An 18,142-nucleotide genomic window follows, 5' to 3' on the forward strand; every position below is an offset into this window, starting at 1 on the left:
GCAGTGACGTCACCGCTGCGCTCTGATCTCACTGTACGGCGGCACACAGAGCGGGAAGCAGACGCCAAGGGACCTGACGGGCAACAGATGGTGAGTATGTACTGTTTGTTTTTTTTGGTAACCAGGGTAAACATCGGGTTACTAAGCGCGGCCCTGCGCTTAGTAACCCGATGTTTACCCTTGTTACCCGGGTGCTGCTGCAGGGGGACTTCGGCATCGTTGAAGACAGTTTCAACGATGCCGAAGTCGTTCCCCTGATTGTTGGTCGCTGGAGAGAGCTGTCTGTGTGACAGCTCCCCAGCGACCACACAGCGACGCTGCAGCGATCAGCATCGTTGTCTGTATCGCTGCAGCGTCGCTGTGTGAGACGGGGCCTTTACAGTACAGGCTGCAATCACTGCCGACCTGTTCAGAGCACAGCAGGGAGATCGTCACACTGCTCTGCCCTGAACAGGATTCAGCACTTCCTGGGAGAGGACGGAAGGTAAGTACAGAGTTTTTATTTTCTTATGCATCTACCACTGCTACCTGCCCCTATTTATCACTGCTGCCTGCCCCTATATACCACCTACTACTGCTACCTGCCCCTATATACCACCTACCACTGCTACCAGCCCCTATATACCACCTACCACTGCTACCAGCCCCTATATACCACCTACCACTGCTACCAGCCCCTATATACCACCTACCACTGCTACCTGCCCCTATATACCACCTACCACTGCTACCAGCCCCTATATACCACCTACCACTGCTACCAGCCCCTATATACCACCTACCACTGCTACCTGCCCCTATATACCACCTACCACTGCTACCTGCCCCTATATACCACCTACCACTGCTACCAGCCCCTATATACCACCTACCACTGCTACCAGCCCCTATATACCACCTACCACTGCTACCAACCCCTATATACCACCTACCACTGCTACCAGCCCCTATATACCACCTACCACTGCTACCTGCCCCTATATACCACCTACCACTGCTACCAGCCCCTATATATACCACCTACGACTGCTACCTGCCCCTATATACCACCTACCACTGCTACCAGCCCCTATATACCACCTACCACTGCTACCAGCCCCTATATACCACCTACCACTGCTACCAGCCCCTATATACCACCTACCACTGCTACCAGCCCCTATATACCACCTACCACTGCTACCAGCCCCTATATACCACCTACCACTGCTACCTGCCCCTATATACCACCTACCACTGCTACCTGCCCCTATATACCACCTACCACTGCTACCAGCCCCTATATACCACCTACCACTGCTACCAGCCCCTATATACCACCTACCACTGCTACCTGCCTCTATATACCACTGCTACCTGCCCCTATATACCACCTACCACTGCTACCAGCCCCTATATACCACCTACCACTGCTACCAGCCCCTATATACCACCTACCACTGCTACCAGCCCCTATATACCACCTACCACTGCTACCTGCCCCTATATACCACCTACCACTGCTACCTGCCCCTATATACAACCTACCACTGCTACCAGCCCCTATATACCACCTACCACTGCTACCTGCCCCTATATATACCACCTACCACTGCTACCTGCCTCTATATACCATTGCTAGCTGCCTCTATATACCACTGCTAGCTGCCTCTGTATACCACTGCTAGCTGCCTCTGTATACCACTGCTAGCTGCCTCTATATACCACTGCTAGCTGCCTCTATATACCACTGCTAGCTGCCTCTATATACCACTGCTAGCTGCCTCTGTATACCACTGCTAGCTGCCTCTGTATACCACTGCTACCTGCCTCTGTATACCACTGCTAGCTGCCTCTATATACCACTGCTAGCTGCCTCTATATACCACTGCTAGCTGCCTCTGTATACCACTGCTAGCTGCCTCTGTATACCACTGCTAGCTGCCTCTGTATACCACTGCTACCTGCCTCTGTATACCACTGCTACCTGCCTCTGTATACCACTGCTACCTGCCTCTGTATACCACTGCTACCTGCCTCTATATACCACTATCTGCCTCTATATAGCACTGCTACCTGCCTCTATATAAACCTACCACTGCTACCTCTGTCCTGTGTAGCTAATCTAGTCCTGTGTAGCTAATCTAGTCCTGTGTACTGTGTCCTCAGCAGTCGGTATCACACAGGACAGGATTAGATACACGGCTCAGCAGTCGGTATCACACAGGACAGGATTAGATACACGGCTCAGCAGTCGGTATCACACAGGACAGGATTAGATATACGGCTCAGCAGTCGGTATCACACAGGACAGGATTAGATACACGGCTCAGCAGTCGGTATCACACAGGACAGGATTAGATACACGGCTCAGCAGTCAGTATCACACAGGACAGGATTAGATACAAGGCTCAGCAGTCAGTATCTAATCCTCTCCTATGCACTCCTCTCCCCCCTGCGTGTCTTTCCCCATTGTGATTTATTATTTTTGTTGTGGGAGATGAGGGAGTCGGGGATTATGCATTCGGTATGGTTTAAAAAAGATTAATAAAGGACTTTATTCTGGCCGAGTCTTTATTTACAATACAACTATAGGATTAGTAATGGATGGTTGCCTTATAGACGCCTCTCCATTACTAAGCCGTGGGCTTCATGTCACCGGACAATATGAAGGTGACATTAACCCCACAAATATGAACCCCACTTGCTACCGCTACAGGGCAAGTGGAAATTGCCAGGCAAAGCGCCAGAAAAGGCGCATGTAAAAGGCGGCTGAGAGCTGATGTTTGTAGCCTGGGGGGGGACAATATCCATGGCCCTTCCTAGGCTATTAATGTCAGCCCGCAGGTGTCTGCATAGTATTTGATGGTTATTAATTATAGGGGGCTCCACGTCTTTTTTTTGGGGGGTGTCCCCCATTTTAATAGCCAGTAAAGGCTAAGTATACAGTTGGGAGCGTGTGAGTGTGAGCGTGAGCACGCCCTCCCCCCATAGATCAGTACACTGCTCTCCTGAAATACTCTGTGCCCCTGTCACCCTGCTCCTTCCACCATACGTCTCTGACCTCCGTAGAGCAGCACAATACCATATGGATCACGTATAATGCCGCTATATATATTTATCACATAATACTCCCATAAATACCACACATTATGCCGAGATATTATAATATATATAATATCACACATTATGCCGCCAAGTATTGTGTGATCTATGTGACGGTATTATATGTGATCTATATGGCGATATTATGTGTGATCTATATGGCGGTATTTTGTGAGAACACTATGGAAGTATTATCTGCAGAAAGGGGACCCAATCTAGGGTGGTTCCGGTTGAGCAGCTGCACGTGGGTCTGGGGTAATAGAGGGGGCAGCATGACCTCCAGTTAGGTGCAGTCAGGTGAGGCTGGTGAGGCAGCTGAAGAGAGGGGTCTCATTTTTATCGTTACTATATGGCTACATTTCCTTCCCAGCATCACCCCGGACTGCGCCTGTCACCTCGCTTTCACACATCGCCAGGACAGGATCTGAGGAGGGGAATGGGGTCTTTGCATGCAAAGTCTGGATCAGAACAGGTCATCAATCAGCAGAAATGTTTCCTGGATTTCTGTGGAGCAGACGGTCCATCCATGTGTATAAAAGACAGCGCTCTATGTACAATCCCTGGCTGCTCCGCGCACCAAACAGGGTGCCCCCATAGACCAGCACACTGCTCTCCTGAAATACTCTGTGCTGCTGTCACCCTGCTCCTTCCACCATATATCTCCCAGAATCCTTGCTGCCTGCCATCCTCGGTGACTGTCTACTTGTCAGTATAACTTTGCAATCACCAACAAAATGGCTGCTCACTGTGTTCCTGAATATCATCCTCTCTTATCCTTTAGCAAACACCAGAAGGGGAGGAGAGGAGACATCACACCCATGTCAGCAGACTCAGCCCATAATTACTGCAGTGCAGTAATGTGAGCTAGTTGTACACTAGGTTTTTGTCAAATTTCATTAGCTGCTCCCCCTAGTGTTTAAAAGTGGAAATGCCAAACCTTTTAAAATTATTTTTCATATTTTACTAAATTAAAAACAAATGATAATATTTTTTAAGGAAATGTAAACATTAATTCTTTACATTTTTTCAATCGCTGGAAAAAAAATTTTTTTGATGGCACCTTCCCTTTAACCCCTTAAGCCCCGAGGGTGGTTTGCACGTTAATGACCGGGCCAATTTTTACAATTCTGACCACTGTCACTTTATGAGGTTATAACTCTGGAACGCTTCAACGAATCTTGGCGATTCTGACATTGTTTTCTCGTGACATATTGTACTTCATGTTAGTGGTAAAATTTCTTCGATATAACTTGCGTTTATTTGTGAAAAAAACGAATATTTGGCGAAAATTTTGAAAATTTCGCAATTTTCCAACTTTGAATTTTTATGCCCTTAAATCACAGACATATGTCACACAAAATACTTAATAAATAACATTTCCCACATGTCTACTTTACATCAGCACAATTTTGGAACCAAAATTTTTTTTTGTGACGGAGTTATAAGGGTTAAAAGTTGACCAGCAATTTCTCATTTTTACAACACCATTTTTTTTTTAGGGACCACATCTCATTTGAAGTCATTTTGACGGGTCTATATGATAGAAAATACCCAAGTGTGACACCATTCTAAAAACTGCACCCCTCAAGGTACTCAAAACCACTTTCAAGAAGTTTATTAACCCTTCAGGTGTTTCACAGGAATTTTTGGAATGTTTAAATAAAAATGAACATTTAACTTTTTTTCACACAAAATTTATTTCAGCTCCAATTTGTTTTATTTTACCAAGGGTAACAGGAGAAAATAGACCCCAAAAGTTGTTGTACAATTTGTCCTGAGTACGCTGATACCCCATATGTGGGTGTAAACCATTGTTTGGGCGCATGGCAGAGCTTGGAAGTGAAGGAGCGCCATTTGACTTTTCAATGCAAAATTGACTGGAATTGAGATGGGACGCCATGTTGCATTTAGAGAGCCCTTGATGTGCCTAAACATTGAAACCCCTAACAAGTGACACCATTTTGGAAAGTAGACCCCCTAAGGAACTTATCTAGATGTGTGGTGAGCACTTTGACCCAACAAGTGCTTTACAGAAGTTTATAATGCAGAGCCGTAAAAATAAAAAATCATATTTTTTCACAAAAATTATCTTTTCACCCCCAATTTTTTATTTTCCCAAGGGTAAGAGAAGAAATTGGACCCCAAAAATTGTTGTGCAATTTGTCCTGAGTACACTGATACCCCATATGTGGGTGTAAACCATTGTTTGGGCGCAGGGCAGAGCTCAGAAGGGAAGGAGCGCCATTTGACTTTTCAATGCAAAATTGACTGGAATTGAGATGGGACGCCATGTTGCGTTTGGAGAGCCCCTAATGTGCCTAAACATTGAAACCCCCCACGAGTGACACCATTTTGGAAAGTAGACCCCTTAAGGAACTTATCTAGATGTGTGTTGAGCACTTTGACCCAACAAGTGCTTCACAGAAGTTTATAATGCAGAGCCGTAAAAATAAAAAATCATATTTTTTCACAAAAATTATCTTTTCACCCCCATTTTTTTATTTCCCCAAGGGTAAGAGAAGAAATTAGACCACAAAAGTTGTTGTGCAATTTGTCCTGAGTACGACGATACCCCATATGTGGGTGTAAACCATTGTTTGGGCGCATAGCAGAGCTCAGAAGGGAAGAAGCGCTATTTTACTTTTCAATGCAAAATTGACTGGAATTAAGATGGGATGCCATGTTGCGTTTGGAGAGCCCCTGATGTGCCTAAACATTAAACCCCCCCACAAGTGACACCATTTTGGAAAGTAGACCCCCTAAGGAACTTATCTAGATGTGTTTTGAGAGCTTTGAACCCCCAAGTGTTTCACTACAGTTTATAACGCAGAGCCGTGAAAATAAAAATTATTTTTTTTTTTTCACAAAAATGATTTTTTAGCCCCCAGTTTTGTATTTTCACAAGGGTATCCGGATACATTGGACCCCAAAAGTTGTTGTCCAATTTGTCTGGAGTACGCTGATACCCCATTTGTGGGGAGGGACCACTGTTTGGGCGCATGACAGAGCTCGGAAGGGAAGGAGCGCCATTTGGAATGCAGACTTAAATGGATTGGTCTGCAGGCATCACGTTGCATTTGCAGAGCCCCTGATATACCCAAACAGTACAAACCCCCCACAAGTGACCCCATATTGGAAACTAGACCCCCCAAGGAACTTATCTAGATGTGTTGTGAGAACTTTGAACCCCCAAGTGTTTCACTACAGTTTATAACGCAGAGCCGTGAAAATAAAAATTATTTTTCTTTTTCACAAAAATGATTTTTTAGCCCCCAGTTTTGTATTTTCACAAGGGTATCAGGATAAATTGGACCCTAAAAGTTGTTGTCCAATTTGTCCTGAGTACGCTGATACCCCCTATGTGGGGGGGAACCACTGTTTGGGCGCATGACAGAGCTCGGAAGGGAAGGAGCGCCATTTGGAATGCAGACTTAAATGGATTGGTCTGCAGGCGTCACGTTGCATTTGCAGAGCCCCTGATGTACCCAAATAGTACAAACCCCCCACAAGTGACCCCATATTGGAAACTAGACCTCCCAAGGAACTTATCTAGATGTGTTGTGAGAACTTTGAACCCCCAAGTGTTTCACTACAGTTTACAACGCAGAGCCGTGAAAATAAAACATATTTTTTTTCCCACAAAAATGATTTTTAGCCCCCCAAATTTTTATTTTCCCAAGGATAACAAGAGAACTTGGACCCCAGAAGTTGTTGTTCAATTTGTCCCTAGTACGCTGATACCCCATATGTTGGGGTAAACCCCTTTTTGGACGCACGGGAGAGCTCGGAAGGGAAGGAGCACTGTTTTACTTTTTCAACGCAGAATTGGCTGGAATTGAGATTGGACGCCATGTCGCGTTTGGAGAGCCCCTGATGTGCCTGAACAGTGGAAACTCCCCAATTCTACCTGAAACCCTACCCCTAACCGTTTACTGAACATTTTCTGACAGTCATAAGTGCCACGTATATAAGTGCCACGTATATAAGTGCCACGTATATAAGTGCCACGTATATAAGTGCCACGTATATAAGTGCCACGTATATAAGTGCCACGTATATAAGTGCCACGTATATAAGTGCCACGTATTTAAGTGCCACGTATTTAAGTGCCACGTATTTAAGTGCCACGTATTTAAGTGCCACGTATTTAAGTGCCACGTATTTAAGTGCCACGATATTTCAGTGCCACGTATTTCAGTGCCACGTATTTCAGTGCCACGTATTTCAGTGCCACGTATTTCAGTGCCACGTATTTCAGTGCCACGTATTTCAGTGCCACGTATTTCAGTGCCACGTATTTCAGTGCCACGTATTTCAGTGCCACGTATTTCAGTGCCACGTATTTCAGGCACTGAAAAATACGTGGCACGTAAATACGTGGCACGTAAATACGTGGCACGTAAATACGTGGCACGTAAATACGTGGCACGTAAATACGTGGCACTTAAATACGTGGCACTTAAATACGTGGCACTTAAATACGTGGCACTTAAATACGTGGCACTTAAATACGTGGCACTTAAATACGTGGCACTTAAATACGTGGCACTTAAATACGTGGCACTTAAATACGTGGCCACTGAAATATCGTGGCACTTATATACGTATATACGTATATAAACGTATATTTCAGTGCCACGTATTTCAGTGCCACGTATTTCAGGTTAGGGGTAGGGTTAGGGGTAGGGTTAGGGTTTTTTGTTTTTTTCTTGTTTTCTTGTGTTTTTCTATAAAAACGCATGCGTTTTACCGCGTTTACATGCATTTTTTCACACATGCAGTTTTTTTAAAAAACGCATGCAGATAAAAACGCAAGTGTGAAACCAGACTAAAAGACGCTTTTTATAGCAAAAAAGTTTTTGCGTCTCCACATTTTGAGACCTATAATTTTTCCACATTTTGGTCCACAGAGTCATGTGAGGTCTTGTTTTTTGCGGGACGAGTTGACGTTTTTATTGGTAACATTTTCGGACACGTGACCATTTTTTATCACTTTTTATTCCGATTTTTGTGAGGCAGAATAACCAAAAACCAGCTATTCATGAATTTATTTTGGGAGAGGCGTTTATACCGTTCTGCGCTTGGTAAAATTGATAAAGCAGTTTTATTCGTCGGGTCAGTACGATTACAGCGATACCTCATTTATATCATTTTTTTATGTTTTGACGCTTTTATACGATAAAAACTATTTTATAGAAAAAATAATTATTTTGGCATCGCTTTATTCTGAGGACTATAACTTTTTTTTTTTTTTGCTGATGATGCTGTATGGCGGCTCGTTTTTTGCGGGACAAGATGACGTTTTCAGCGGTAACATGGTTATTTATATCCGTCTTTTTGATCGCGTGTTATTCCACTTTTTGTTCGGCGGTATGGTAATAAAGCGTTGTTTTTTGCCTCTTTTTTTTTTTTTTTTTTTCTTACGGTGTTTACTGAAGGGGTTAACTAGTGGGCCAGTTTTATAGGTTGGGTCGTTACGGACGCGGCGATACTAAATATGTGTACTTTTATTGTTTTTGTTTGTTTTTTTTAGATAAAGAAATGTATTTATGGGAATAATATTTTTTTTTTATTATTATTTATTTAGGAATTATTATTATTTTTTTTTACACATGTGGAAATTTTTTTTTTTACTTTTTTACTTTGTCCCAGGGGGGGACATCACAGATCGCAGATCTGATAGTGTGCACAGCACTCTATCAGATCCGCGATCATACTTTCATCGGAGCAGGCTGCAGCTTTCATCTGCAGCCTGCTCCGACCCGGAAGTGCTCCCTGCAGGACCCGGATACAGCCCCTCGGCCATTTTGGATCTGGGGCCTGCAGGGAGAAGACGTTCGGTACGAGGTGAGTACATCACCTTGTACCGATCGTCTCAGGGAAGCCCGCAGGGAGCCCCCTCCCTGCGCGATGCTTCCCTGTACCGCCGGTACACCGCGATCATGTTTGATCGCGGTGTGCCGGGGGTTAATGTGCCGGGGGCGGTCCGTGACCGCTCCTGGCACATAGTGCCGGATGTCAGCTGCGATATGCAGCCGACACCCGGCCGCGATCGGCCGCGCTCCCCCCGTGAGCGCGGCCGATCGCGTATGACGTACTATACCGTCACCGGGAATTAAGGCCCACCCCACCTCGACGGTATAGTACGTCATATGGGATTAAGGGGTTAAGGTCCCAAGGGTCTAAAGGCATGCGATGGGGGGCGCACATGCATAACCCCCTGAATGAAGGTCTTCACCTGAGATTTTGTAGCAATCCTACGTTGGATTAAGACCGATAAGGTAGATATCTGGCCCTTGAGCGAGCTGAGCGCCAAGCCTGAGTCTAGACCGGTCTGCAGGAACTCTAAAATGGTTAGAATAGAGAAGACGAAGGGGAGACGTCCACGAGCTTTGCACCAAGCAAAAAATGTCTTCCAGGTACGGTGATAAATGTGTATCGACGCAGGCTTATGAGCACTGATCATTCTGGACGTGACCTGTTATGAAAAACCAGCCTGGGTCAGAATCTAGGATTCAAAGGCCAAGCTGTTAAACACAGGGCCGCTGAGTTCTGGTGGTAAACCGGCCCTTGGGAAAGCAGATCTGGACGATTCGGCAGTCGCCAGGGTACATCGGCGACGAGGCGCACCAACTCTGTGAACCACACCCGGCGTGGCCAATCCGGAGCGACCAGAATGACTGTAACCCCTTCCGCTTTGATCTTTCTGATGACTCTAGGAAGAAGTGGCAGCGGGGGAAAAATGTACGGAAGACAGAACTGTCGCCATGAAAGAACCAGAGCATCCACTCTTATGGCTCTTGGATATCACGACTGAGCTATGAACCTGGAGACTTTGGCGTTCAGTCTGGACGCCATCAGATCCACATCCGATGTCCCCCAGCGGAGATAGATCTGTTGGAAAACATCCGGATGAAGTTCCCACTCCCCCGAGCGGAGACCCTGGCGGCTGAGGAAGTCTGCCATCCAGTTTTCCACGCCTGGTATGAGCACTGCTGAGATTACCGAGTGGTTCTTCTCTGCCCATCGAAGGATGTGAGATAGCTCGCACATGGGCGCCCCACTGCGGGTACCCCTTTGATGGTTGATGTATGCCACAGCTGTGGCGTTGTCCGATTGAATTTGGATGAGGTGACCCGCTAGGAGATAATGAAACTGCAGTAGCGCTCGCCATATCGCTCGGATTTACAAGACATTGATCGGAAATTTCGATTCCTGAGATGACCAGCGGCCCTGAGCGGCGTGGTGATGAAAAACTGCTCCCCAGCCTAGAAGACTGGCATCGGTAGTCACCACTAGCCATTGAATCTGGGAGAAAGGGCTTTCCCTGGTTGAGGGAAGAACTCAATGTCCACCATCTGAGAGTCTGCCTGACCCGCAGGGATTGGCGGCACCGGCAGTCGAGGGAGAACGGGTTTCTGTCCCAAGCTGCTAGAAGAGCATGCTGTAGGGGACAGAGGTGCATCTGTGCGAAAGGAACCGCTTCCATTGCTGCCACCATTTTGCCCAGTACCCTCATTGCAAAGTGGATGGAGTGAGGGGATGACTGAGAAAGTGCACAGGCTCCTTACTGAAGGGATAGGACTTTGTCTTGAGGGAGACTCACCAACCCTCGGGAGAAGTCCAGGGTCATGCCTAGAAAGGTTATCTGCTGGTCTGGAACAGGGGAAGACTTCGCTAGGATTATCAGCCAACCCAGACGAGAAAGTGTATCGCAAGTGATACGAACGGACTCGGTGCAGTCGATGGAAAGAAGAACACTTGACTAGGAGGTCATCCGGATAGGGCAGGATGACCATGCCCCGAGTGCAAGATGGACATGTCGGCCGACCTTTGTGAACACCCTGGGAGCGGTAGCAAGGGCATGAATTGAAAATGTTGTTTGCGACTAGCGAAACGCAGGAACTTTTGGTGGTGTGGGGGGGGCGGGAGAAAAAAAAATTGGGATGTGCAGGTAAGCATCCCGAATATCGATGGACGCTAGAAACTCCCCTTTTTCCATTGGAGGTATTGACCTAATGCAGACACTCAATGCAGAAATGACAGACCATGACAAACCTGTTTAGAAGTTTGAGGTCTAGTATGGGTCTCACTTTTCCATCCTTTTTGGGACAACGAATAGGTTGGAGGAGAAACTCTAGAACCTTTCATTTTCCGGAACAGGGACAATGATGCCATCACGGCGCAAAGAGTCTATAGCTTGGGAAAGAGCTTTTACCCTTGCCCTTGATGTGGGAAGTCGGGAAGAAAATAAACGAGCCGGGGGACGTGAAGAAAAATCGATTTTGTATCCGGAAGACACCAGATCTCTGACTCATTCGTCGTGAACGACAGAGCCAGACCTGGTGAAACAGGAGTAGGTGACCACCTACCCTGCTGGTGTCGACGGGATAACCCCATGAGTCATTGAGCGGGAAATCTCTGGGACCTAGATCCCTTAGATCCAGACTTTTTGGGCCGGTTCTTCCATTGCCGATTGGACCTATAGGATGCCTGGGATCCTCTGTTCGTGCGAGGAGAGCGACCTGATCCTGAAGAGGTAGTGGCAGTGGACCAACCCAGATTGGCACGAAAGGATCGGAAACGGATTTGTTGTTGATGCCGAAAAGGACGCCTAAGCCTCTGCTGGGGAAGAAATTTGCTCTTTCCCCCCATAGCATCCGAGATAAGCTGATCCAGCTTCTCTCCAAACGCCCACTCTGGAAAGGAAGAGATGTCAGAGGTAGTGATGAGTTTATGTACTCGTTACTCGCGATTTCTCGAGCATGCTCGGGGGTCCTCCGAGTATTTTTTAGTGCTCGGCGTTTTAGTTTTTAGCGCCGCAGCTGAATGATTTACATCTGTTAGCCAGCATAAGTACATGTGGGGTTTGCCTGGTTGCTAGGGAATCCTAAAAAATACTCGGAGGACCATTGCTTTAGCTCCCCACGCTGCAGCAACGGAAGGATATAGAGCCCGACCTGAGGCCTCAAAGACAGATAGAAAATTTGGCTCAATCTGGCGGTCTGTGGGATTTTTAATAGATGATCCGTCCAGCAGGGATAGAAGGGTTTTGGATGCCAGGCGAGAGACTGGCGGGTCTACTACAGGGGACTCGGCCCAATCTTTTCTTAGATCCACTGAGAAAGGGTACTTCGCCTCAAGCGGTTTTTGTCCTGTAAAACGCTTATCTGGTCGTTCCCTGTGCCGATTATATCCCGAAACTCCGGGTGAATGACGAATGTTCTATGAGGACGCTTAGCTTTATTGAAGTGTGATCAGGCACAGAGCTGGAGTCTTCATCAACCTTCAGAGTCTGGTTGACGGCCTCAATCAGAGAATCAACCGTCCTCTGAAAGTCTGGTGAATCCGGATCTAAGGAGCTTCCGATTCATACTCAGAATCGAGTTCACTATCAACGTCTGGAGAGGGAGAACGAGAAATGGAGCTCACGGACGCCAGGGTACGTGACTGTACGGGAGACGCCTGTTTGTTTCTAGACTGTGTGCAGCCCCTGCTAGCCGACTGTTCCCATGTAGGGGAGGGTCCCTCTGCGTCAGACGTGCGAACGCCATGATCCCCAGAAAGAACACTGAAGGATTCAAGCGCTTTGGCCAGAGAAGTCATAGATTGCGACAGACGAAACCCACTCGGGGACTAAGGACACTGGGCTCAGTGTCAGCGGGGGGCTCCTGAGCGCTTTTGGGGTCACAGGCTTTGCAGAGCGGCGAACTCTGAGCTTTTGGAAACGCAGACTGGCAGGAGTTACATGAAGTGAAAAAGACTAAGAGATTTATGGGACATGATGTACTCATGTGCCTTCTTAATAAGGGTTCCCACAGAGGATAGGATACTGAAAAGGAGAGAGAGCTATTAGCAGCGTTACTTACCCAAGCCTATCACGTTCCGCGTCACTATCCAGGCAAGCAGGAGGCTTCCTGAGCATCCGGAGGCCCTGTCAGCATGCGACAGGGTGTAGGAAGATGGCCGCCAAGATTACATGGGCGCCTCTTGTTCAGAACGAGACGTGACGAACAAAGCGGGTGGAGCCGCAGGATCACGTCATAGCGAGAGAGGAGCTTCGGCTGCAGACTGTACCATACCAAAGTCAGAGACTAAATTTTTACCTAGGCCCAAAAAACGGAAAAACGCTACCCCTGCCAGAAAAAGTCTGCTGCCTGTGCCCAGAGTGCTCAGAGCCCCCATCCTTTTCAGTGCTTACTCGGAGAGGCTGAAGATGTCATTCGGACGATGCTGCAGGTACCTCGGCTGTATGCAGCTACCTCCGTTGTGCAGCTGCTGTCGCTGGTGATTTTTGGAAGGTGTAGGAAAAGGGGTAAAAACCCTCAATTCACTCTCCCTTTCATAGGGAGATGGAGAGGGACCGTCCGCCTCCTTGCTTCATCTGCTAAACAGTGGTGGAGCAGTGGGGGTTGCATGGACGCCAAAATGGTGGGTGCCTCTGTACATCCACAGAGTTCATGCCCCCGGGTGGACAGGGCTGATTGTACGGCATTAGGCCTGGTGCCAGGAGTGGATACATGGAGGCGACACTCCTTGTGCTCGTCTATTGATGGTGCGGGGAGATCGGTGCCCTTTAAGGGACCCGTCGCCCCTAAAAATCAGCCCAGGCATGCCACGTCGCAGGAGAGGATACGTGGAGGCGACACTCCACATGCTCGCCTGTTGTTGGTTCGGGGAGATCGGAGCCTTGAAAGTATCCGTCGCCCCTTCATCCAGGTAAAAAAAATCTTAAAAATTGAAAATTAAAATAAAGAGTTTTTGGTCTGAAGACCAGACCCGTGTGCCTCCTGCGGACACTAAGCATGAACTGGTCTCTGAGAGCCAGCATGAGGGTGTATACTGCAGAGGAGGCGCTAACTTTCTTTTTATTAACTTAGTGTCAGCCTCCTAGTGGCAACAGCATACACCCATGGTCCTGTGTCCCCCAATGAGGAGAAGGAGAAAGTAATATTTATTTGCTATAACCAGAATACCTGCTCTTCTAGCAGCAGAGCTCTATTGGATACCCTTAATATACCAGATAAAACAGCACAGGGACAACAACATGACATGGATCATGACAGTTACCTGTGCTATGAGATGCCTTTTCAAATTGATTCTTCATATCTGTGCACTGAGTGACATTAGTCTGGATGAACTCTGCTTTTTTCACCTTAACGGAGTCAGTTTTCTTTGTAGTCATAAGTGGATCTTGGCTAACACTGGCCAGTGAATCAGCACTTGTTTCAGGAACTTTTCTCTTTCTTACAAGTCCAGAAAGTGGATTATGGCTCCTAGGTTTACAGACATCAGTACCTAATTTTTCACCACAGTGCTTCTTGTTGGGATAGGAAATCTACAGTAAACAGCACAAACGTTATATGTAAAGCAAAAAACTATATAAAACACATGTAACCGGCATCTCACAAAAGAGACCGCATTACATAGGGTTTCCAGCAACGAAGCATTTGGGAATATACATTTAAAAGGGGTTTCCTACCCCAATATGTAGTAGGTGTAATAATAATAATATTACAATATACCTCCAATAAGAAATGTAGTATAGTTATTCTGATAAGCTATGTTGCTTACCCCATGTGCAGGGCATTGCGATAGCTTAGATATCCATGGTTACGACCACTAACTGGCACTATGAGATAGCTACCATGGATACCCAAGATAACCCCATGTGCAGGACACTGCAGTATCAGAAGAACATTACAATATTTCTAATTAGAGGTATTTGTGAATATTATTACTACTACTACACCTACTACATATTGTGATAGGAACTTGGAGATGGAAATACCCCTTTAGCTTAGTCTTGAATATACACATTTACTTGACTGCATCCATTTCTCCTACAGACTTTAATGGAGCGCGACAGATAGCCTTTTAACCTATTATTTGGGACAGTCACATCTCACATGCACTCCCATCTGTTGGCAGCAGGATATACAAGTTTAAAGCAAATCAATATACAGTTTGGTAATGAAGATTAAAGCAAGCCTGTCAGCAGTATTTTGCTATGTAAACTACAGACACTGTCAGGTTGCCGCTGTTATACTGATTCAAATGATGCCAGGGGTGAAGATACCTGTATTATAATTCTTGTGTTATCAGTGTAAGAAGTTTTCAGTTAATGAGATGCTTGAGGTCCAGGGCAGGACTGTAGGCAGAGTTATCTTAGCGCTCTAGGCCAGAGGAAGGAAGAAGAGACTGGCCCACAGACTGCCCCGCAGCACAGTCTGTCTCTATGATGAGGAACAAGTTTGTGCTTCGGGGTGTCCTGTGGGCCGGACTCTTCTTGGTTTCTCTGGCCTAGAACACTAAGATAAGACTCTGCACACAATCCTGTCCCGGAACACGGGCATATAATTTACTCAATACTTCTATCACTGATTACACAAGAACTACAAGACGGATTTCTTCACCCCAGGTATCAATCTAATCAGCATAACAGTGGCAACATGACAATGCCTGTAGTTCTCTGAGCAAAATCCTGCTGACAGGTTCACTATAAGTACACCTTATGTTTTATTTATGTATCTACTCTTTCTATGCTTAGGGGTCCAGTTGGGGGTCTTCGTGATTGCCAGCTTTTCCTTCATACAGTGAAGCATTGAAGCCTAACATTAACTGCCTAATGAGCTGTAGGAGGCCTTTTTTAGTGGGACAACTTAAACTTTCTTAAAGGGGTTATCCACTACTTGGGCAACCCTTCTCAATCTATATATTTTCCCAAGTAAAAATAATGACATCTATACTCCCCTCCGGTGCGCACACGGTTTCAGCGCTGTCAGCAATGGCTCTCCTGGGGCTCGTGTGATATTCTTATGTCATGCAATCCCTGTGGCCAATCAGTGCTGGCTTCACTCTCCCTTTCATTCTGACAAATCAGACATCAGGCAAAAGTGAGCGCTGCAGCTGCTCTCTCAGTATCTCCAGATTATGGTTATGTCTAAAGGAGGGGAGTGTGAAACCAACAAGCCCTGTGAGAGTCAGTTCTACTAGTGAGCTGACTGTGCTATTCCACACATCCGCAGCCGCAAGTAGCTGGTGTCACACTCCCACCGATAAGATAATCAAGACCCATCCTATGGATAGGTCATCAATAGAAAAATACTGGACAACCCCTTTACGTGTCTAAAATTATCCTAAAGGAAAAGACATGCAGTATTACAATTCTGTTAGTCACCTTAGTCAGGACATCAGTTGGTTTCATGCCCATGGCCCCCCTAGGCATGTCAGGGGTCATTTCTTCTTCTGAGTCAGAGTCTGAGACTTGTCGCCTCTTTTGCGCCTCAGCCAACATTTCCCTAGGGATTAAAATGTTATATCATAACACAGTTCTGAATGAACACACAGTCACACTAAATGTAGCGTCAAGTACCGAATCTGATTCTCATCTTCCTCCTCCTCTCTCTTCCTCATTTCTTCTTCCGTTTCTCTGTAGACCCCTAGCATAGACTCAAAATCCACATTGGCCTGACGCTGGTTCAGCTCCTTCAATTCTTGTAAATTCTCCAAGATATCCATTTCCATTTTAGAGTCCTTTGTCCTATTTTCAAGAACCTAAAAAAGTTGGTATACTTTAACATGTTCTTGAGGCAATTGCAAAGTATGGGAAATAAGAAGAAGACTTTACACCTGGTACTAAACATGATTACAATGGATGTAAGCTGCCTATAGCAGAGAGATGTATGTATATATGCTGCAGAGCAGTGTGTGTCTACATGGGTAAGCAGCATAGCAGTGTGTGTAAATTTACTATGTAATGAGCAGTGTCGTTTGTGCTGGAGAGCGGTGTGTATATATACTGTCTGTGCAGCAGGGCTTATTGTGCCAACTGTGCTGGAGAGCGGTGTATATATACTGTCTGTGCAGCAGGGCTTATTGTGCCAACTGTGCTGGAGTGGTGTATATACACTGTCTGTGCAGCAGGGCTTATTGTGCCAACTGTGCTGGAGAGCGGTGTATATATACTGTCTGTGCAGCAGGGCTTATTGTGCCAACTGTGCTGGAGAGTGGTGTATATATACTGTCTGTGCAGCAGGGCTTATTGTGCCAACTGTGCTGGAGAGCGATGTATATATACTGTCTGTGCAGCAGGGCTTATTGTGCCAACTGTGCCGGAGAGTGGTGTATATATACTGTCTGTGCAGCAGGGCTTATTGTGCCTACTGTGCCGGAGAGTGGTGTATATATACTGTCTGTGCAGCAGGGCTTATTGTGCCTACTGTGCTGGAGAGCGGTGTATATATACTGTCTGTGCAGCAGGGGTTATTGTGCCAACTATGCTGGAGAGCGGTGTATATATACTGTCTGTGCAGCAGGGGTTATTGTGCCAACTATGCTGGAGAGCGGTGTATATATACTGTCTGTGCAGCAGGGCTTATTGTGCCTACTGTGCTGGAGAGCGGTGTATATATACTGTCTGTGCAGCAGGGCTTATTGTGCCTACTGTGCTGGAGAGTGGTGTATATATACTGTCTGTGCAGCAGGGCTTATTGTGCCTACTGTGCTGGAGAGCGGTGTATATATACTGTCTGTGCAGCAGGGCTTATTGTGCCTACTGTGCTGGAGAGTGGTGCATATATACTGTCTGTGCAGCAGGGCTTATTGTGCCAACTGTGCAGGAGAGCGATGTATATATACTGTCTGTACAGCAGGGCTTATTGTGCCTACTGTGCTGGAGAGCGGTGTATATATACTGTCTGTGCAGCAGGGCTTATTGTGCCAACTGTGCTGGAGAGCGGTGTATATATACTGTCTGTGCAGCAGGGCTTATTGTGCCAACTGTGCTGGAGAGCGGTGTATATATACTGTCTGTGCAGCAGGGCTTATTGTGCCAACTGTGCTGGAGAGCAGTGTATATATACTGTCTGTGCAGCAGGGCTTATTGTGCCAACTGTGCTGGAGAGCGGTGTATATATACTGTCTGTGCAGCAGGGCTTATTGTGCCTACTGTGCTGGAGAGCGGTGTATATATACTGTCTGTGCAGCAGGGCTTATTGTGCCAACTGTGCTGGAGAGCAGTGTATATATACTGTCTGTGCAGCAGGGCTTATTGTGC

General features: G+C 46.5%; 1 protein-coding gene across 1 annotated transcript in view; it reads right to left on the reverse strand.

Moving 5' to 3' along the window:
• The window catches only part of YJU2 (YJU2 splicing factor homolog), a 52,395-nt gene that overhangs the window by 10,444 nt on the left and 23,809 nt on the right, over positions 1–18,142 (reverse strand). Inside the window, exons 5-7 of the mRNA XM_077273188.1 lie at positions 16,460–16,641; positions 16,265–16,385; positions 14,155–14,422 (exon numbers count right to left, since the gene is read on the reverse strand). Of these exons, the coding sequence (XP_077129303.1) occupies positions 14,155–14,422; positions 16,265–16,385; positions 16,460–16,641 (571 nt within the window). The remainder of the gene's footprint in view (positions 1–14,154; positions 14,423–16,264; positions 16,386–16,459; positions 16,642–18,142) is intronic.

The sequence above is a fragment of the Ranitomeya variabilis genome, chromosome 1 (assembly GCF_051348905.1).
Source record: "Ranitomeya variabilis isolate aRanVar5 chromosome 1, aRanVar5.hap1, whole genome shotgun sequence".
Lineage (NCBI taxonomy): Eukaryota > Metazoa > Chordata > Amphibia > Anura > Dendrobatidae > Ranitomeya > Ranitomeya variabilis.